At 41.1% G+C, this 22,706-nt stretch overlaps 1 protein-coding gene across 1 annotated transcript in view; it reads left to right on the top strand.

Annotated features, from left to right (window-relative positions):
• Positions 1-22,706, top strand: part of LOC124556202 — a 352,070-nt gene that overhangs the window by 155,073 nt on the left and 174,291 nt on the right. Inside the window, exons 4-5 of the mRNA XM_047130193.1 lie at positions 15,216-15,427; positions 15,515-15,577. Coding sequence (XP_046986149.1) covers positions 15,216-15,427; positions 15,515-15,577 — 275 coding nt within the window. The remainder of the gene's footprint in view (positions 1-15,215; positions 15,428-15,514; positions 15,578-22,706) is intronic.

Here is a 22,706-nt window from a genome sequence, read left to right as displayed (position 1 = left end):
CACTGGAAACTGGACTTGCAAAACTGAGGTGGGTGTCTGTGTGTGGCCAATGTTTATGACATTTGAGGAGGTTGAGAGCTCTGGACTAACATTCAACTTTGGCATAATTCCCTGACCAATATGCATGGTGCCTGGCCTGAACTTTCATTGTGTTCAGATTGCAGTGGCTTTAGTGGAGCATTATTTGGACCTACACTTGCAGGATTGGAGGGATAACTACATGGTGGTTCACATGGCCAATATCAAGAAATAGAATGTCAAGCAGTGTCAGTCTACAACAGAGTGCAAGGTAATTTTATGGGACAAGGTTGGTTGAAATCAACGAATGATTGAGTCAGCCACACTTGACATGCTTCATGGCCCCGATTTGCAACATATCAATGGCTAAGTACTGTGTGATATGGTTAGTCATAATTGAAAAGTATTCAAGGGCACATGTGACCTTCACATCAAGTGGGGAACATACAAGTACAATCTCCTGGGCATCGAAATCTACATTGTACCCAGTAGAAGGCAGAAGAGGGTATGTGCACAAGCATTTTGGGATGATAACTTGAAATGGGTTTCATAATTTTGTTTGCTAAAGAGTAATGCCCAACAGCTTTTTATATTATATATATATATATATATATATATATATATATATATATATATATATATATATATATCAAAAAACAAAGATGATGTGACTTACCAAACGAAAGCCCTGGCACATTGAAAGACCCACAAACAAACACAAACATACACACAAAATTCAAGCTTTCGCAACAAACTGTTGCCTCATCAGGAAAGAGGGAAGTAGAGGGAAAGACAAAGGGATGTGGGTTTTAAGGGAGAGGGTAAGGAGTCATTCCAATCCCGGGAGCGGAAAGACTTACCTTAGGGGGAAAAAAGGACGGGTATACACTCGCGCACACACACACATATCCATCCACACATCATATGCAGACTGAAGTAGTGGAATCTCTCTCCACCATGCCCTGCCTTGCAGCAGCCATGGAGTTTTTACAGAGAGAAGCATGCGATGGAAAGAGTTCTATGACTGGCACTTCCCCACATTAACATTGAATTAGTGACACGCTCACCTGAGTGAGACAGTGTTTCATAGTGAGTGTCTTTTGTGCTGTGTGAACCTGAAGACAGGATGTGATACGAAGTGCAGTGACAGTATTCTGGACACATACGGTTGCAGAAAAGACAAAGCCAATGAGTTCATATCACATGCTTGGCTCAGAACAGTGATTGCTGGCATCTGCAAAATCTTTGCTGAGCGCTAGTGGCAGAGCGTTAGCATTTTGTTCATATGGACCAGTTTCAGATGGATGTTCTTCATGCCACACATGGCAGTGTAATGAGATTGATAGGCTACTTCCACATCACATCTCAATAACAAGTGTATAAAAGTGGATAGCATGTCGCATGTTTGCCATAATCTACCACGTATGTGCTATCATGTTTTCTTTTCTTGTATTTGCTAGGTGTGGAATAGTTGTGTATAATTTTCAACATTTACGATTCATTACTTGCCAATCACTGAAACTTTCAGTTCTGTGAGTCTACTGTGTGCTATAGGAATTATTTCCCCTGTGTCCATTTTTATTGCTATGTAATTTTATTGTGTCAATGCTCTTCTGTCAGTTTTTATGTACTTGTGCCCTGTTCCAATAACAAAACTGAAAAATCAAAAGCACTTTCCATGTCCTTTTTGCCTTTCTTTTTCCCACTATCGTCCATATGTGCTAGTGCATTATAGGACTATGTGTGTGAGGTTAGTGGGGAAAGTATTTCCCTACACTCGTGGCCCTCGACTGAACAACCCCGACCATCCAGCTTCCGCTCACTGCACCGGGTCACGTGCATCGTACAGCTGCACCGTGCATCCATCTCCACCCCTCCATCACGGTACGGACCGATCCCACTACACCGCCCCCAGTGGGTCCAGCAGTCCCCACTGACAGCATAACCCCCACCACCATCACCACCACCCCTGATCCGCAGGCACAGATGGACGGATTCCAAGCATTCCTAAGCCACTTTGCACAGCTTGCAGATGCCACCACCAAACAGGCCATGCACACTATTCCACCCATCCACTTGCCATACATCTGCTGACATTAAACATATGTGACTCACCAGTGGTTTACTTATGCAGAGGCAATATTCACAGGCTCTTCCATCTCAAATGACACAACACAGTTTGCACATTCCGTTGCACAACTGGAACCTTTGATCAATGTGGGGGCATGTGACATCATTGCAGACCCACCACAATCTGGGAAATTCACTGCCTTACATGCCTGGCTCACAGAATGACTCAGCATATCAGAATTTCAGCACACAGTCACATTATTCTCATTCAAGGAGTGCACCCAACATGTTGCTAATGGCAACTAGGCACATGTGTTTGCCTGCTGCAAAATGCATGGTGCTAGCGATGCAGGAGTTTCAGAGTGCCAATGCAGTCCCTTGACTCACTCACTATCTCTGTCACCATACAGCATCACAATGCCCATGGGCATGACCGCACACTTGCACAACATGCATCATCCCTCATTCCCCCAACCGCCGTGCTCGACATTATGACTGACAGCACGCACGCTTGTGCAGGCACAACCCTATCTCCTCCCGCTCCCCCGCCTGACTAATTCATGATAGATGTGGAGTGCGTGGGGCGAGCGATTATTGTTGTTAGCATGAGCGTTTTGGCAGAGATGCTATAAACTGCAGTGTGCAGGGGCTCCAAATCCAACAGCAACTGGCAGTAGGCACTCCTGGCTGCTCTGTGGTTTCGCAGTGCCTATTTGTACCCGATCATGGTAACCTCCACTCCTTGCCACCCTACCTACTCAACATGGATCTGGACCTTTCCATCTATCCTCACTGGTTACTACCTTCTGATGCCCTTACTCCTCCCTGCATCAAATGGCTCTGCCATTAAGGCCTACTGTTTCCATGTCCAATCCATTGACCTGGGCCTGGGTAGAGATTTCCTGTGGACCTTCGCTGTGGCTAACATTATGGACTCTATCCATGGTGTCAATTTTATTTTTCACTATGACCTCCTGCTCGACCTGGCAAACCACTGTATTGTCAACACCATCTTCTACCGTTCCACCTCGTGTCAATCCTAGTCTATCACCTCTTGTTCCACCAAACAGCTCTCCTACACTTGCCAGTTTGCCTACCACCTCACTGCATTCCCCCTCCACACCCACCCTTCCAGCATTCCCTGTGAGGTTCACCACCACACATGGCACTACTTGACCATGATGCCTGGGCTGCCAGTTTTCCGCTGCCCTCACCCCCTTCTGCCTAACAAATAGAGAGCCACACAGGCTGAAATTGTGCAGCAATTGCTACAAGTGTGCTCTGGCCCACCAAGAGTCCATGGGTTCCTGCCCAACACATCATGCCAAAGATAGATGGTGCATGGTGCCTGTGTGAGGACTTCAGGATGCTTAACTCCAAAATGATGCCCAATTGTTACCACTTTTGTGCAGTTATGGCGACTCTCTAAAAGATTCCCTCACATGACACTCTGCAATTTGGTCTACCACTTTGTCTCCTCTATCTATAGTCCTATTAGATTTTCATGTGGTCCACAAGGTGAATTTGAGCACATCTGCCATCAAACTCGTGTACGGACAGCCGCTCATCCTCCCAGGTGACCGTATTGAGCCCCAGCCCCAGCTGCCCATAACCTGCATCCCAGCCTTCATGCTGCAGCTCCATAACTCAGTGGTCTCCCAGGAGATATAATGAATGCCAGCCCTTCATGCACTGGGATCTCAGCGCATGTACACACGCAATGCTCGGGATGGATGCCTGCCAGCTGCCACTCCGCCCATGGTACTCAGGCCCACACCATGTTCTCTCACGTGCCACAAAGACATTCTGCTTGTGTCTCCATGGCACTGCCATGAAGGTCTCAATCAATTGCCTAAACCCATCATACACGCTCGACCTCGCAAGCCCTACGCAGCACTGTCCATCAAGATCGAGGCTGCCTTGCTGTTCACTCTGCCAACCAACCTATTAGAGCTGACAATGACATTAGTTAGCATCCCCCCCCCCCTCCTTCTCCCACCCACTACCAGACCTTTGCCCAGCCACTGCACTGAACTCATCAGGTGAAAATGCCATGTACCTGACACCGAGGGCCATTTATCACTGCCCCGTTGCCAGCGCATGCTCTCGGGGCGATGCATGACCGAACCTACCACCATGGGTTGCCTGTAGTGGATGCCCACATCACCAACAAAATATGGTGGACAGTATACCACCCACAGGGTGGTCACACAAAGCAGCAAGTTGTTAGCTGATAGGGAACAAAGAGTGCAAATTTTCTGAAGAGTTCTTGTTTTTTTAAAAAAGTTAGGGACAGAATGTCAAACCGGCCGACTGTAAGCAGGAGAGGCACCACAGGACATTTTAATTTCCACTGTCCTGAATATGGTTTGATGGCATCCATTACAAAATATACACATTTAAATTCTACAGAGCGAAGTATAGTGACGTGCGATAGAAGAACGCTGTGTGAGGAGATGAGGCCCTGCTCTTTGGCACACTTATGACCAAATAACATGTCACATATATTTTATGCATCAGACTCTTCAGAAAGATGTGTGCTACAAAATGAGTGACTCGTGTTTACATTTGATGATTTTGCTGTTTCCTCTTCGTTTACTGCTCTCACATCAAATGAAAACAAAACAGATTTCTGTGGCCAGGACCTATTAAGTGAATTAAAATACATTCACATAATTACAGAAGGCTAAAATGTGTTATTAGTTGCAGATTTTATTTTATTTCCACCTTTCTGACAGTTAAGCATTAATTGCCTTGCAGAACAATGAAGTTATTTTTGTTGGTTTGCCAAATAAATTTTCTTTTATTAATCTTTTCCGCTGAGGGAGACAATATATTTGAAATGAAGTGTTTAATTCCACACACTGTTCACTGCGTTTCAAGTGCACGTTTTCAACTTCTAGCACGTTTGGCATTATGCCATAATAAAGAATCAAACATAAGATAACACAGTACTGGTACTCCAAGAAAATTTACATCCCAAAAACCACATTGAAAAGCTTAATATCAGGTCTCGGCCTACTTCACTGGGAATCTGGACATACTTTAAATGTGCACATTTTAGTATGGATCACGAAATTCCAATCCTCTTGGAGTATCCTCTGACATCTTGTTTCTTTTATGACATAATATAAGATCTTTTAATGTTTTACACGTACAAATATATGGGCTCCCTACGACATCGTAGCTGCGCAAGCGTGGTGATGCCTGTCATCTTACACTCTCTGGCAACTGCACAAATGAACCTATTTCTAACAGGTCGCAGGAAAATATTCCAAATGGTAGTTTGAAAAGTGTTACCATCCAAGTACCATTCTGGCAGTTACACTGGAACTATGTGTGATAATGTACAATGAATTTCTTAAATCACAGAGCGTTTAACTCTCATTTAAAACTCAACTCTTTGATGACGAGCCATTTAGATGAATTTCAAGCCCAGATCATCAGACATTAATGTTGTTATTAAAAATTTTACTGGCATCTTTGTGTGATATATCTTAAATTGTAATATGCGCATAAAAGACCAACATTGTATTATTATATGTGAAAGCTTTGCGTTTCGTGTAGCAACACTGTGTATGTTAATTTGAACTGTTAACTTTTTCTGTTTGTGTGTTCACGCTACTTAACAGTGATGTTGCTATTGGTTGACTACATCACGTGTCCTAAGCTCTGAATACCCGCTGTGATCGGCTGGTGAGATCACGTGACATGAGCTATGACTGGCTTACAAAAGCGCATCACAATCTCGATTTCAATGCTTCAGAAAGTAACATGCGGTGTTTGATGGAATTCGAATTTATACTTTCGTAATATGAAAATATGCAACGTACATGTTGCTGCACCTCAAAGATCTTTCCAAAACGCGTTTTTTTTCTGTGTTTAGTTTTCTAAAGCGCCGGGAAATTCTACGTCTATGTATAAAACCATAATCATTCAAAGGAATTATATGTTATATAGTTCTGAGAGAAAATACACTGTCAGTTAACAGGGAAAAAGTACGTTTTCACCTGGGAGAAAGTGTATTTTTAACCGGGAAATCCGGGAATTTTTGCCAGAACAGTGTGATCATCACTCTCCATAAGATTCTTGCATGGATCCTTGTGAACCTAGAGTTTAGGTCTGTCTCAGGTCATAAATTGTGCCAATGTTTCGACTATGTGACTGGAGTTTTCCATACAGGTGTATCATTGTGATGACTTCATCTTCCTGTACCTCAAAAGGCAGTACAAAAATACAGATCTTTCAAAGGCCAAGTCCAGTGTGGTCCACGTCCACTGGCCTGATATTGCTGTCGGAGTGTCAAAATTTGAGTCTGTGTCATGTCAGTTGGATAAACACCTTGCAGGCAGCTTCAGAAGTCATCGTACCATGAACGACGCTGCTGACAGTCGATAGATGAATCCCGAAGAGATTGTCACGAGTGATCTTGACATCATTGTGTAAGGAGTGCTCGACAGCCAGTGCTTTGGGTCATGCATATGCATTCAGAAAAGTGAGATTAAGAGTGGTCTTCTTGTAAGAGTTGACCGTGATATTTTGTTCAGCTTAGAAGTGCAGTGATGTGAAAGTAAATAAATGCAATGCACACACATTGGCAAGTACAGCTAAGCATGGTCTGCACTGCAGAACTGCTAAAGGTAGACTCTGGTGTGGTTCACACTTGGAGGGATCAGAATAAAGAAAAATACCTGCTCCTATATGGGGATTTCTTCTTCCTCTCTGTAATTTTTTTTTTTTCATAGCAAATAAAAATCTCTGGTGCTCTAAAATGAATGATGGTCTTTATAAATTAAAAAAAATATTTCTTGACAACATGAATAAGTGTACTTTTTCAACATCAGTTCTTTTTCCCAGATCATGTATCGTAGCAAATATCTTTTTACCTTTTTTTTTATTTCTTCAGATCACATAGGACGCCCTCCATGTGAAAAATAATGATTTGTAATTAGCATCAATAACAAACAAAACATAAAGGGAATCAAAGAAAACACCTTCCTGGCAAAACAAACAAAATGGCATCCACGTCCCATCATCTTGTGGGTAGATGCACTCTTGACTCCCAAGGCAGTCAGGCATGTTCTGGGCATGTCTTCATGAAGAATATTCCATTTTGCCAGTATATTGGACTGAGTCCTGGTATAACACAATCACACTGAAATCACCTTCTCATACCTGGGACACCCCAGCTGCAGGGGGGATCGAAGAAGGCACTACCCAAAAAGTTGGCACAGTACTGATGGTATCATAGATAGTGCATGAGAAAAGTAAAGCGATCTTGCAGGAATGTCCAAAAATCAAGAACACTCCTATCACCATGAGGGAACAAATAAGAGATCTAGAGGCCCTTTATCCAGATCACAGCAGTGGTCTTCGTACGTGGGAAATAAGTCTCATCTGAGAACAGAAATGATTGCAGTGTAATGGCATGAGGAGCTGTACATAGAAGAAAGGCAAGCATCTTTTGCATCAGGTGCCACACCTCTGCAGAAGATCCACATATCAGTCGATGTTCGTTGTATCAAGCATGTGACAACGAGGGCACATGGTGAATCTATCATTTTTATGACATGTAGATGAAGTTGTGCCATGTGTTTTCCATTAATGACCAGATACTAGGTTGCATGAGCGCTCATGTCGAGGGGGACATGGTGCACAGAATGCGAAACCATGGGCAATGCGATCGTAGGATATCGGCTTTCCATAACATTCCAAGTATGAGTTCTGATCATTAGGTGGTAAACATCATGTGCTGTAGGGTTCCTGGTACTAGGCAAGTCGCCATGGACACAACTGTATTTAATGAAAAAGATCCTGACATGTGGGAGAGAGGAAGAAATATGGGTTGCTGCGACACGTGCCTCTCGAGAGGAGGGGGGGGGGGGGCAGTTCATCAATCAGGCTTCCCGATAATCCAGTCCGGTGGCGGATCCATGATGTAACCATCCTAAGTACATAAAGGGCAGCTGCTCTCGCTTGGACATTGACTGGGCCAAGGCCACCATCTGGAGGAGACTTTGCAGATAAGACCCGCGCGTAAAAAGTAGGCGAACACCGCCTGCAGTCTGTGTGCCATTGATTTTGGCATCAGTAAAATCCGTGCAGAATGGGGTAGTCGCGAGACTAGATGAGTGTTACCAACTGTTGTAACATGTCAAATGCTCTCAGGAGGTTGCCGCGAATGTTCGGGCGGATTGGTAGAACCAGATGTTTGTAATTAAATGAGATCGTGCACTGTATATCATGCATGAAGGTAATCCCCAAACATTTGAGTTGTCCACTAATTGGCAATGGAGCCACACTCTCTGCTGGGAGACCTCTTCCGACAAACATAGCACAAGATTTTGTCAGGTTCACATTGCTGCCTGCAGCAGTGCCTCTCACACTTCATCCACCGATAGTACCAAGAACACCACATTATCAGCATAGGTCCGACAGATGAAAGCATGCCCCCTCATTGGTATCCCTGTCAACCGACTCCTCAAACCATGTAACAATGGCTCAAGGGTGATGGCGAAAAGGAGCATTGATAGTGGACATCCTTGATGGACCAACCGCATGATATTAATAGGGCCCGCCACAAGACCATTGACCAGCACTCGCGACGTGGCACCTCGAAGGGAAATGGTTCAGATGGCTCTGAGCACTATGGGACTTAACATCTGTGGTCATCAGTCCCCTAGAACTTAGAACTACTTAAACCTAACTAACCTAAGGACATCACACACATCCATGCCCGAGGCAGGATTCGAACCTGCGACCATAGCGGTCACGCGGTTCCAGACTGAAGTGCCTATAACTGCACGGCCACACCGGCCGGGTATCTCGAAGGAGTCGCAAGACGATGTGTGTAATCTGTGGGGGAAGGCCATCCATTGGAATACGTTTTCTAGAAAGTCATGACTCACTCTATCAAAAGCATGGTCGAAGTCCACTGTCACTAAGGCACCATGACTGCAGCAGGTCGTGGCCAGGGCTATGACATCACAGTAATCGCTGAGTGGCGTCTGAATGTTACCGTCACTACCAAAGGACGTTTGATCCAGAGAAATGACTTGAGGGATGATGCGCTGAAGGCGAGTGACAAGAATCTGGGTAAAAATCCTTGAGTCACAATTTAACATGGCCAACGGCTGAAAATGTCCAACTCCCCGACCTTCCGATGCCTTGGGACCGGGATAAACAAGCCTTCTACGAATTTGGGTTGGAGGGAAAGGTCAGGCTTCATCAGTTCTTCATTCATCGCAGTCCAGTGTGAGCCCATGATGTTGTGGAATGTGTGGTAAAACTCCAGCAGAAACCCGTCAAGGCCTGGGGCGTTGTTCGCACACCCTTATGAAGAGAATCAGCCATAATTGTCGCTGTGAGAAGTTCTGCAGTAGCCCTATAGTGGGTATCTGTCAAGGAACGGAGAACATCAGTCATCACTGCCATGTTCTGATCCTCTGCTGCGTAGAATTGTTTGTAGTGATCCACAAAGATGTTTACGATATCATTCTGGGACGCCAGTTGGCGACCATCTGGCATGTCGAGGGCATTGACCAGCTTTCTCCGACACTGCTGCTTCTCTCAGATAATATGATGCATGGACGGGGGTTCTCCTAGTACACAGTCATGACATCTTGTGTGTACTATTGTGCCGTCAAGGCGGTGACACATAAGAGAAATTATCGTCACCTTAATCCACTGAATTTCAACCTGCCGTTGAACAGAGGGGTCATGGTTTGAGAGTTTCTGGAGAACTGTGAAGTAGTATTCCGTGGTATGTCATTGTCATAGCATTTTGTAGTGACCATAATTCATCATTGAACGACATAAAGCAGGCTTGGGGCTGTCGAGACATCACTGGAGTGTTGAAGGATACGCTGGAAGGTGTCTCACACAGTTGTTCCACATCATCTGTACAACCTGCCTGCATTCTGGATCCTTGAGATGGGCAACATTCGGCTTCCACAGGCCTTGACCACGCCACACCTTCTGCCTCTGGAGCAAAACAGTGAAAATGTAGGCGATATGGTCGGAGAAGGCAGTAGGCCATAACTTAGCATCAAGCGAGGCAGTTATGATTCCTTGGGAAACGTAGACGTGGTCAAGACAACTTGCTGAATAGCTGTTGATGTACGTATATCCAGGTCGATCACCATGCACGTGGTCCCAAGTATTGGTGAGGTTCAGTTCATGCGTGAGCAGCTAGAGTTCCTGGCATGTAGTGAAATGGGGATGTTGGTCCTTCTGGGATAACACACAATTGAAGTTGCCGCCAAGAATAATATGGTTGTAGCAGCCCATAAACAAAGGAGTGACTTGTTGTCAGCACATGGCGTGAGGTAAGAAACATAGCCATAGATAATGGGAAATGTCGCTAGTCGAACTTCCAGCAGAAGGGCAACATCAAGGTCCAACGCCCGCAACATTTTATGGAGCAATTGTAATTTGACAAGGGTGCCAATAGTTTTGACATTGATGGAGCCAGTCCCATAAGCTTGTTGCGGAATTGGGACTACTGGGATGCTCATGGAGGTACAAAGAGCAGCAGTGAACAGGAATGTTGTCCCAGAAAGCTGCACGTCCCCATCCAGTAACCCTGTCGATTAGCAGTTGTGGGTTGGAGCAGCAGCATTTGCTGCTGTCACACCACGCGTCAGACCACGCAAAGGTGTGTGGATGGCATGCGTCCACTGGAGTACCTGTGGAGTCCAAAGGCGGCATCACGTTGGCAGTGGAAGAGTGGTGCTGGCCCCGCTGCTGTTCAACATCCATAGGTACAGCGCCTGGTGCATATGAAGATGGTTGTACCTCCGACGGGGGGCAGGCTAGTGCTTCCACCATGGAATCGTCGATTGTGGGAACATCTTGAGAGTTGTGTTCCTCATCATCTTGAGACTGCATCCTGCAGGTATCAGATGGGGCGATCCGCCATTTACGATGTCTCTTCGACGACTGTTACTAGTGCATGTGATCTTCAGTGTCCAGAGATGCCTGGGTGTACAGATGGTCAGGCACAAAAGCATTGGTAGGCACAACCATGGAGTCAAGGGCCATCCCCTGTACTAGAGATTGTTCACCACTACACATGATGGGAGGAGGAGGCAAGGGTGTCAGTCCGTCCGTAACAGACTGAGGCATTACCGGAGACGACGATGTGTCATTAGTAGGAACTAGTGGTGATCACGGTCAGGGGTCATTATGGAGAACTTCGACAATCATCAGCAGGAGCGTCGTCAGAGCAGTCATGGCCTGCAAGTCCCCTGGCGGTAACTGTGTGATTCTGCGTTGCAGACAGCTGGAACGGAGCTGTTCTTCTCTGCCACATCCCGAGCATGTCATCAGGTGGCCATCATAAATTATAATTGCACGGCAGCCACCAGTATATAAGTAGTATGGCACATGTTTGGTTAGCTGTATGCAGATCTGTTGGACTCCATTGAGAACTGGGTATGTAGTGAATTGAACCCACTTTTCAGCTGTCCGCTGCTTGTGGTCTAGTGACTATTGTTGCTGCCTCTGGATCACAGGATCCTGCATTCAATTCCCGGCCGGCTCGGGGATTTTCTGTGCCTGGGGACTGGTTGTTTGTGTTGTCCACATCATTTCATCATCATTCATGAAAGTGGCAAGTGTGGACTGTGTAAAGATTGGAACTTTGTACGGGCGCTAATAACTGCACAGTTGAGTGCCCCACAAACCAAATATCATCATCATCACTTTTCAGCTGTATGACTAATCACCTTTCCATATGGGTGGAATGCAGATACCACTACCTCTGAAGGCACCTCAAAAGGGAGTTCAGATATCCTGACCGTCCGCAGTCTAATTCCCGCATGTTCCACAGTTAAATTACTGATGTGTCCATCAGTGACGGAACTTAAGACCACTTCGAGAAGCAATTAGAATTTTGTCACATATGTCTTTGTTAACCAACTTCACGTATACCACACTGCTCACTATAGACAGGTGGGTAACAACAAGATCATTGCAATCAATCTTGACTTCGTCTCTGATAAATTGTTTGATTTCAAGTGCTTATGGTCGGATATAGACAGGTGAAAAACTAATCTTCAGTGTTGATTTTCTGTGAGCATAAGCCATTCTCTTTCAAAGGAAATACAGCACACTAAGATGTCAGAATCACATAAACAACTCCGAGAGCGAGCTGTGCAGCGATGACGTAAAGACGTCCGCCCTGCTAGCATACCAAAAGGCGACTATTTAACCCAGGACCTCCAGGGGCAGAGTCTAGTGCTCTACCTGGTAGCCCACTACAGCTACATTGTATTATTTAGTTTGTTACAGTTTTAGATATCACCAGAGATGGAGTAAGTTACTATGAGCATGTAATTTAGCATGCACAAGAGAATGGAGCATGCCGTTTTACATGCTTGTTCCTATAATTTGTACACATCATGATAACATAGTTTTAAGACAAATTTAGAAATAACAGTACTTTGTTTTATTGAAAACATTGGCAACCCTATTATACATCCGAGGGACACAGCTAATATTACATCTGTTTTTGCTGAAGATTTACCATCCAATATATCACACTGGGCTCTATCAGACAAAAATTCTTGAAACCAATCACATATAATGATTGTTCATATAATGATATCTCCAATAGCAGCTGACAGCATAGTGTAATGTCAGACCCCATTCAGAAATCTACGTGCTTGCCCACGTCTATTATATGTAATATATTGTGTGTGAAGCACTTTAGCAGTTTTTCACATGAACATGATTTCCTGTCTCTGTGCTGACTTTTGTTTTTCTCATGGAAAATTATCATGCTTTAGCTTAAAATATGTCACAGGCTCTTTTAACAAACACGATAATGGATGAAACTTTCTAGCAGAATAAAATTGTGTGTCGGGCCGAGACTCGAACTTGGCCTTTTGCGAGCAAGTGCTTCACCAACTGAACTACCCAAACACAACTGACAGCCTGTCCTCACAGCTTTCCTTCTGCTAGTACCTCATATTCTACCTTCCAAACTTCACAGAAATTCTCCTGTGAAACTTGCAGGACTAGCACTGCTGTAGAAAAGGTTACTGTGGAGACTTGGCACAGCCACAGCCATTTCCAGAATGAATCTTTCACTCTGCAGCGGAGTGTTAGTCCTACAAGTTTCTTTCTGTGGAGTTTAGATGGTAGGAGATGAGGTACTAGCAGAAGTAAAACTGTGAGAATGGGTTGTGAGTCATGCATGAGTAGCTCATTTGTCAGAGCACTTGCCCATGAAAGGCAGTCTCGAGTTGGAGTCCCAGTCTTGCACACAGTTTTAATCTTACAGAAAGTTTCATGCCAGCGTTTGCTCTGCTGCAGAATGAAAAATTCATTCAGGCACAATGCATGTTTCTATGTAAACAAATCCATTATTTTATTCTTCTTGTAATTGAGAGTGACCTGTACTCACTTCATCTGTGTGGGACTTTTCTCTGTACAACACACGTCTTGAAAAATGTGACAAATAGAAGTTGCTATTGCTGCAGTATATTCAATGTAGAATGTTAAAGGAACTGTGTCAGAGACTGGAGCCTTGTTTGCTTTGCATAGCATCAATATTTTTTTCTCACTTTTAGTGATTTTTATTTCAATATCACTCATGATCTGCTTTGTGTAGTGGTTACATGCAAAAGCTATAGTTGGACCCTTGTGCATAAATGTAATTTTAATGCTAAAATTTAGTATTTTTACTTCTTAATTGTTGTCTTCTATTTTGACACCAGACTGTTCCACAAAAGACTGACTGGAAAGTTTTAGACTGTTCATAAACTTCCCATAGGAACAGAACGTAATAAGATTTCCTGAAAGGTCTTACTAGAAGTTGTTGTCACTTTCATGCATAGCTATGCACAGTTTGTCACTTTACTTTTTGTCACATAGTTCTTTTCTATTCTCTCGTGCAAAATCTCTGTTTATGTAACTTTACCCAAGTGGCAACATTAATGCAATGTGAGATTTGCCATTTGGTATGTATCTCTTGAGGCCATGATTAGTGATTCCTTAGAGCTTTTCCCAACTATATTTGCCACGTCCATACTTTTTCTGTTCTACTTGGAATTAGGTAGAAACAAAGTTCTTGATCACTCGTACAGATGCATGGAGATCAGTAGAACAAAGTCCCAGTTCTATGTGGTCAGTAATGAAAGATCTCATGCAGTGAACAGCTGATCAGAAGGGAAGTCCAGAATACAGCAGAGGCTGTAATAAAGAGTGATAAATCCATTTGGAGAGAAATCCAAATCAAGCAATGTAAACAGGAACATTGGAATTCAGATAATCATATGATGTACAGACAGAGGCATCATTGAGTAAACGAGTGTGCCTGAAAAGTGGCTGACCACAGTAGTTTTCATAGTGACTGCACCTACTTCATGTGCTTGTTATGTCCTCCTCAGCACCTAGTGTGAACTCTATTGCTACACAGCCTGAAGATCTCTGACTCCATATCTGTATCAGTACTCTAGTGGGTAAGAGGTTGGGTACAGTTTATAATTGACAAGCATAAAAATAAATAATTATTTATTGGTTCATTTTAATGACTCCCTGATGCAGATGATACAACTGCTGTAAGTCTCAAAGAAAACTTGAGTCTCACACCCTACTCATACAATTATAGTTGGTGGTGACTTCAGTTTGCCCTTGATATGTTATTCCACGCTGTACGGGATTAATTTATTTAGTTAACTGGCTTTTGGTGTACTAGGTCATCATCAGACATTAACTGAGGTTAGCCTTGTAAGACAAAAACCAGTTAACTAAATAAATTTATCCTGTAGAACATAAACAACGTTTTGCTTTTCATTTTTATGGTATTCTACCAAGAAGCAACAGTAGAATCAGTTAACTGTTTCATATTATTCAAATAAAAGTGGATCATTATGAAATTCATGAACATTTTATTGTAATAATTTATTGTACTAAATAAATTACAGTTTTACATTTCATGTAGTATTTCATTCTTTTCTATCAAACAAAATCTCATAAACTGACTGTCCAGCATAATTACCACAAAACAACATGCATTACTGTACTGAAATGAAGGGTTACAAAAGCATCTTTTGCACAATAGTTCATACTTTACTTGTAATTTTCAGTCAAAGTCAAAATTTTCAATGCATTGTTTACAGGGTACTGTTGACATTTGTAGCGGTAATCGTGATTCTGGGTACAGCATATGATGTCATTATTTGGCAGCCTCATCTGAGAGAAATAACAGCACATGGCACATCCCAGAAAACAAAAGTCCACAGTGTTAAAGAGAACATGGAGGTAGCCATCACCAACCCTAAAATACGTGAAAACAATAATGATAATAGTTACAGCAACAACTACAGTGAGAGTAAGAAGTTTTCTTTTTATGCCATACTTCCAGATGGATGGTTAAGCAAATAATGTTTATCATAATAGTATCCTTTAACTGTTACAGAAACTGATTGTTACACAAGCAAATCAACATCTTCCACAAGAGAGAAAATTGTGCAGGGGCTTGGTAAGTGATGCTAAATATCACAACTTGATACCTTATTTCATTTCAGCGATGTATTTTACAGTCAAACAAAGGGTTAAAATACACAGCTCTACTTCTATATGGGGTACCTAAAATTATAAAATCTGTTCAAAAAAGATTGTGATCAAAATTAACAAATGCAGTTTCACAAATATTGCTTCTATGGAATAGAGGACTTTATGAGTACCAGCTAACTAAATTTTATTGTTTCTTATATTTTATCTGACTTGGGACCAGTTGTAAAAGCTTTGAATAACTGGCAGTTAACATTTATTGTCTGAACGGTACAGGAACCACTTTTTACCAGCACAGAACAATGAATAAGTTCAGTGTAAACTCAGGATAAGCTATTTGGTGATTTATGGTTGGGTTAGGAAAATTATCTGGAGAATAAATTTGATGATCGCATCAGAAATAACTATAATTTATCAGTTTTATTGGTTGTGGAGCTCTGAGGCTGTGGTTTATATTGTTTTAAGAAATACAGCTGGCAGTTGCTTTTTTATGTATTTTTATTTATGCCAATACATGTTTTGGGCTGTCATTCATCTTCACTTGGTGTAATACATGTATAACTCTTCAGTAAGTACGTCATCAAAACATCAACAGCAATTTGGATGCTGCATCTGGCCTGAGAAAAATTAATTATTTTGTTTAGCTACTACACTTCGCAAATTGTATAGTTATGATATCATAAATACACAACTTGCGAAGTTTATTACCTAAATAAAATTGTTAATTTTGTTCAGGCCAGCTGCAGCACCCAAATTGCTATTGATGTGTTAGTGATGTTCTTACATATATGTATTACACAAATGAAGATAGCTGAAAGCCAAAAATACTTATTAGTATAAATAACGATATGATGCAAGAAAAAGTGGCTGGTTGCAGCATTTCTTAAAGTAAAAGAAATAAATGTATTATTGGAGAATGATGATGAGTTTTTGAAGAGCTGTTCATCAAAATGAAATGAGATAAGAAAGTGAGTATACATTCAATTACTTCAAAGAATGCATCAACTTTAAATTAATAACTAGACTTAACAATCTGAGGAAGCTAAACTCTGGCTTTTCAGTCTTGTAATGAGAAACTGGAGCATATGACTGAGACATGAGCATGCATCTGTATCTCATAGCATTGTTAATTACTATTTCAATAATATCTGGTGTTAAGGGGTACACATTTTTTTGTTTACTGATACTTCAAAAATTTTATGACATTATCTTGTGACTGAATGAAGAGAGCAATATATTGTGATTTAATTTAGTCGATAAATATGGAGCAAGACAATTTGTGCTGAACATGCCACATATTTATCTTCTTCTCAACATTATCATAGCTCTGTGTTATTATTGCTATAGTATTTTCATGATTCATCATTTTGTATATAAAAAACAGTGTAGAATAGGCCTAAGCATACTGAGAAACCCTCATATCTTGAGAGTGATAGTTGCATAGTTCTCTTGTGAAGCTAGAGATAGTTTATAATGTTCCCATACTGACAGTACTTTTATAGAACAAAATATTATTCCACCTTCTCCTTTTTTGTTTTGTGTAAACATCCAAACAGTGTCAGAAGGTGACAATCTCAATAATGCTGAAAAAACCCAAGAAGTCTCTAACTTTTCATAATATGCAATCATTTTATTGTTAGGGGTAGGCTTTTGGTAACAGAACAGAGACTATTTTTACTCCTGCTGTGAGGAATGTGTCTTCCAGTTGTCATTGGAGTCACTGAAGGATGTAGAGTGGCTCATAAATGCTATCACTGATGCTGCCTTATGTAATAAGAACTAACAGACTACAGGTCTCCCACAGGTTACCTTGCGTAAGTTTTCTTTCAGGAATGATTATTCCATCAGTGAGTTATTTGATTTTGATTCTCGGATTTTTTTTTCTTGTTCAGATTTCCTTCTGTGATTTGGAGACCTTATTCATACTGACAAAGAAACAGCCAATAGGACTATTTTTTTTACAGTATAAGAATTGACTGTGGACATTGGCCCTTAGACATCAAGTTTCCACTCATACACCAGAAAAATACTAGAGCACAATAATGTGTTTCCGAAATAGCTTCATTCTCACTACTTTGATATGTCATACATCATTTCTTTAAAATGAAGTCCTGGGTGTTGAAGTTGTGATCTAATCTTCAGTACGTACAGTACGATACATTTTATATCATGTACCTAACTAATTACAAGGTTCAGCTTAATGAATTTGACTTTGAACTGAGAATTATCCATCTATTTATTTTTGTTTTGGTCCTGTGACATCTCATGCTGATATAGGACAAATCAGTATAAAATACAGAGTTACATATTTGTAATGTTACTGCTTGCATGTTGTTGTTGTTGTTGTTGTGGTCTTCAGTCCTGAGAGTGGTTTGATGCAGCTCTCCATGCTACTTTATCCTGTGCAAACTTCTTCATCTCCCAGTACTTTAACTGCAACCTACATCCTTCTGAATCTGCTTAGTGTATTCATCTCTTGGTCTCCCTCTACGATTTTTACCCTCCAATCTGCCCTCCAATGCTGAATTTGTGATCCCTTGATGCCTCAGAACATGTCCTACCAACCGGTCCCTTCTTCTTGTCAAGTTGTGCCATAAACTCCTCTTCTCCCCAATTCTGTTCAATACCTCCTCATTAGTTATGTGATCTACCCATCTAATCTTCAGCATTCTTTTGTAGCACCACATTTCAAAAGCTTCTATTCTCTTCTTGTCCAAACTATTTATTGTCCATGTTTCACTTCCATACAAGGTTACACTCCATACAAATACTTTCAGAAACGACTTCCTGACACTTAAATCTATACTCGATGTTAACAAATTTCTCTTCTTCAGAAACGCTTTCCTTGCCATTGCCAGTCTACATTTTATGTCCTCTCTACTTCAACCATCATCGGTTATTTTGCTCCCCAAATAGCAGAACTCCTTTGCTACTTTAAGTGTCTCATTTCCTAATCTAATTCCCTCAGCATCACCCGACTTAATTTGACTACATTCCATTATCCTCATTGTGCCTTTGTTGATGTTCATCTTATATCCTCCTTTCAAGACACTGTCCATTCTGTTCAACTGTTCTTCCAAGTCCTTTCATGTCTCTGACAGAATTACAATGTCATCAGCGAACCTCAAAGTTTTTATTTCTTCTCCCTGGATTTTAATACCTACTCCAAATTTTTGTTTCCTTTACTGCTTGCTGAATACATATACAGATTGAATAACATCTGGGAGAGGCTACAACCCTGTCTCACTCCCTTCCCAACCACTGCTTCTCTTTCATGCCCCTCGACTCTTATAACTGCCATCTGGTTTCTGTACAAATTGTAAATAGCCTTTCGCTCCCTGTATTTTACCCCTGCCACCTTTAGAATTTGAAAGAGAGTATTCCAGTCAACATTGTCAAAAGCTTTCTCTAAGTCTACAAATGCTAGAAATGTAGGTTTGCCTTTCCTTAATCTTTCTTCTAAGATAAGTCGTAAGGTCAGTATTGCCTCACGTGTTCCAATATTTCTACGGAATCCTCGCTGATCTTCCCCGAGGTTGGCTTCTACCAGTTTTTCCATTCGTCTGTAAAGAATTCGTGTTAGTATTTTGCAGCTGTGACTTATTAAACTGATTGTTCGGTAATTTTCACATCTGTCAACACCTGCTTTCTTTGGGATTGGAATTATTATATTCTTCTTGAAGTCTGAGGGTATTTTGCCTGTCTCGTACATCTTGCTCACCAGATGGTAGAGTTTTGTCAGGACTGGCTCTCCCAAGGCCGTCAGTAGTTCTAATGGAATGTTGTCTACTCCCGGGGCCTTGTTTCGACTCAGGTCTTTCAGTGCTCTGTCAAATTCTTCACACAGTATTGTATCTCCCATTTCGTCTTCATCTACATTCTCTTCCATTTCCAGAATATTGTCCTCAAGTACGTCGCCCTTGTATAGACCCTCTATATACTCCTTCCACCTTTCTGCTTTCCCTTCTTTGCTTAGAACTGGATTTCCATCTGAGCTCTTGATATTCATACAAGTGGTTCTCTTTTCTCCAAAGGTCTCTTTAATTTTCCTGTAGGCAGTATCTATCTTACCCCTAGTGAGATAAGCCTCTACATCCTTACATTTGTCCTCTAGCCATCCGTGCTTAGCCATTTTGCAGTTCCTGTCGATCTCATTTTTGAGATGTTTGTATTCCTTTTTGCCTGCTTCATTTACTGCATTTTTGTATTTTCTCCTTTCATCAATTAATTTCAATATTTCTTCTGTTACCCAAGGGTTTCTACTAGTCCTCATCTTTTTACCTATTTGATCCTCTGCTGCCTTCACTATTTCATCCCTCAAAGCTACCCATTCTTCTTCTGCTGTATTTCTTTCCCCCATTCCTGTCAATTGTTCCCTTATGCTCTCCCTGAAACTCTGTACAACCTCTGGTTTAATCAGTTTGTCCAGGTCCCATCTCCTTAAATTCCCACCTTTCTGCAGTTTCTTCAGTTTTAATCTACAGTTCATAACCAATAGATTGTGGTCAGAGTCCACATCTGCCTCTGGAAATGTCTTACAATTTAATACCTGGTTCCTGAATATCTGTCTTACCATTATATAATCTATCTGATACCTTCTAGTATTTCCAGGATTGTTCCATGTGTACAACCTTCTTATATGATTCTTGAACCAAGTGTTAGCTATGATTAAGTTATGCTCTGTGCAAAATTCTACCAGACGGCTTCCTCTTTCATTTCTTTCCTCCAATCCATATTCACCTACTATGTTTCCTTCTCTCCCTTTTCCTACTCTCGAATTCCAGTCACCCATGACTATTAAATTTTTGTCTCCCTTCACTACCTGAATAATTTCTTTTATCTCATCATACATTTCATCAATTTCTTCATCATCTGCAGAGCTAGTTGGCATATAAACTTGTACTACTGTAGTCGGTGTGGGTTTCGTGTCTATCTTGGCCACAATAATGCATTCACTATGCTGTTGGTAGTAGCTTACCCGCACGCCTATTTTTTATTCATTATTAAACCTACTCCTGCATTACCCCTATTTGATTTTGTATTTATAACCCTGTATTCACCAGACCGAAAGTCTTGTTCCTCCTGCCACCGAACTTCACTAATTCCAACTATATCTAACTTTAACCTATCGACTTCCCTTTTTAAATTTTCTAACCTACCTGCCCGATTAAGGGATCTGACATTCCACACTCCGATCCGTAGAATTCCAGTTTTCTTTCTCCTGATAACGATGTTCTCATGAGTAGTCCCCGCCCGGAGATCCGAATGGGGGACTATTCTACCTCCGGAATATTTTACCCAAGAGGACGCCATCATCATTTAACCATACAGTAAAGCTGCATGCCCTCGGGAAAAATTACGGCTGTAGTTTCCCCTTGCTTTCAGCCGTTCGCAGTACCAGCACAGCAAGGCCGTTTTGATTAGTGTTACAAGGCCAGATAAGTCAATCATCCAGACTGTTGCCCCTGCAACTACTGAAAAGGCTGCTGCCCCTCTTCAGGAACCACACGTTTGTCTGGCCTCTCAACAGATACCCCTCCGTTCTGGTTGCACCTACAGTACGGCCATCTGTATGACTGAGGCACGCAAGCCTCCCCACCAACGGCAAGGTCCATGCTTCATGGGGGGACTGCTTGCATACAATATGTAAATTAAAATTTCAGTTCAGACATTACATTTTACTCTTAAAATTTTCATTAACTTACTGAAAGTGATGGGAAAATAGTTTTTGAGCGGTAAATGATACAATAATTGTATTAATACCTTACTCATGATTGTTTATCGAGCTAGTAAATCATTTACATTCCTTGCAGAGCATACTGGGGTGATTCTCTTCGAATATGTTGCATTCTTACAACATAACAAATAACTTTCTCATAACCAAAATTCTTTTTCAGTATTATTGTTCACTTATAGTTTCTTCACTTCTCGTTCCTCCATTACATAACTTATTATTAAAATTTAGCACTGCAACTAACCACACTTTAACAATTGCCTCCATAACAGCATCCAATTTGGCCTAACAGTGGCCCATATATAGATTCTTGATAAGGCAGGCTTTCTATAGTATTGTTTTAATTATGATTTCTGGTAATTTACTGTGGAGAAAATTTTGTACAAATAAGTTTCAACATAGCAGCATGGTCAGCAGCATATTAAACAAATATATCTGAGAGTAACTGTTCTGTGAAATACCAAGATTTTCCCATGATGCTAAAACTTTATCAATTTTGTGTAAGGAACACTGTTGCAAAACATGCTGAAGATAAGTAAATTAAAATTGTTTACATTATGAACAATGAGTTTCATCATTATATAGAATTCAGTTAAGTTATTTACATTTGTAGTTTGGTTATTACTACTTGTGCTGTTATACAATGATTAGTGTAAGTTGAAAACTAAGACATGACGATACATACGGATTTATCGTGTATCATGTTGTTCTGGTATCACCTTTATTGAGTAGTTCAGTAGGCAAATCTTGGTCTGTTACATTATACATTACATATGTATAATGATATTAAATACATCAAACTGATTGCTGTTAACAATACACAGTTTGACCATAAGTACATGCAGCTATGGTAATACAATTTATCACGCATATGATTGCTATAGAAAATACAGAGTTAGACATTACGTATGTATGATAGCAATAATGCAAATTACCATATACATTTGCTGTTATAGGTGTTTCACAAAATTTAATTAGCTGCGTGTACTTCTCATATAGCAGATATTTAAGACAGTGTACTTAGAATATAAAATTGAATATCATAACTTCTTATGAAAAATACGCAGCCAGGTAATACGACTAATAATTTTGCATTACAAAATTCCATATCATTTGGCAAATAATTCAGTTTTAGAGGAAAATTTGTGGTCCATTAGAAATAACTTCTGCTTTTTTTTAATAGTCTTTCTTTCTTTACCAACTTGATATTCTTATTGTTTCACTATGAAGGACACATGTTCTGGCATGAGAGATATGAATATTTTAGCAGACAGAATAGCAATGGTGTCAAACTAGTTTCACAAAGTCTCACGTTAGTAAAGCCTCAGTGGCATCATTCTACTTTTGTAAGATATCACTGCAC

The sequence above is a fragment of the Schistocerca americana genome, chromosome X (genome assembly GCF_021461395.2).
Source record: "Schistocerca americana isolate TAMUIC-IGC-003095 chromosome X, iqSchAmer2.1, whole genome shotgun sequence".
Lineage (NCBI taxonomy): Eukaryota > Metazoa > Arthropoda > Insecta > Orthoptera > Acrididae > Schistocerca > Schistocerca americana.
The sequence above is the reverse complement of the archived record's forward strand: the minus strand, read 5'-3'. Positions and strand labels throughout refer to the sequence as shown.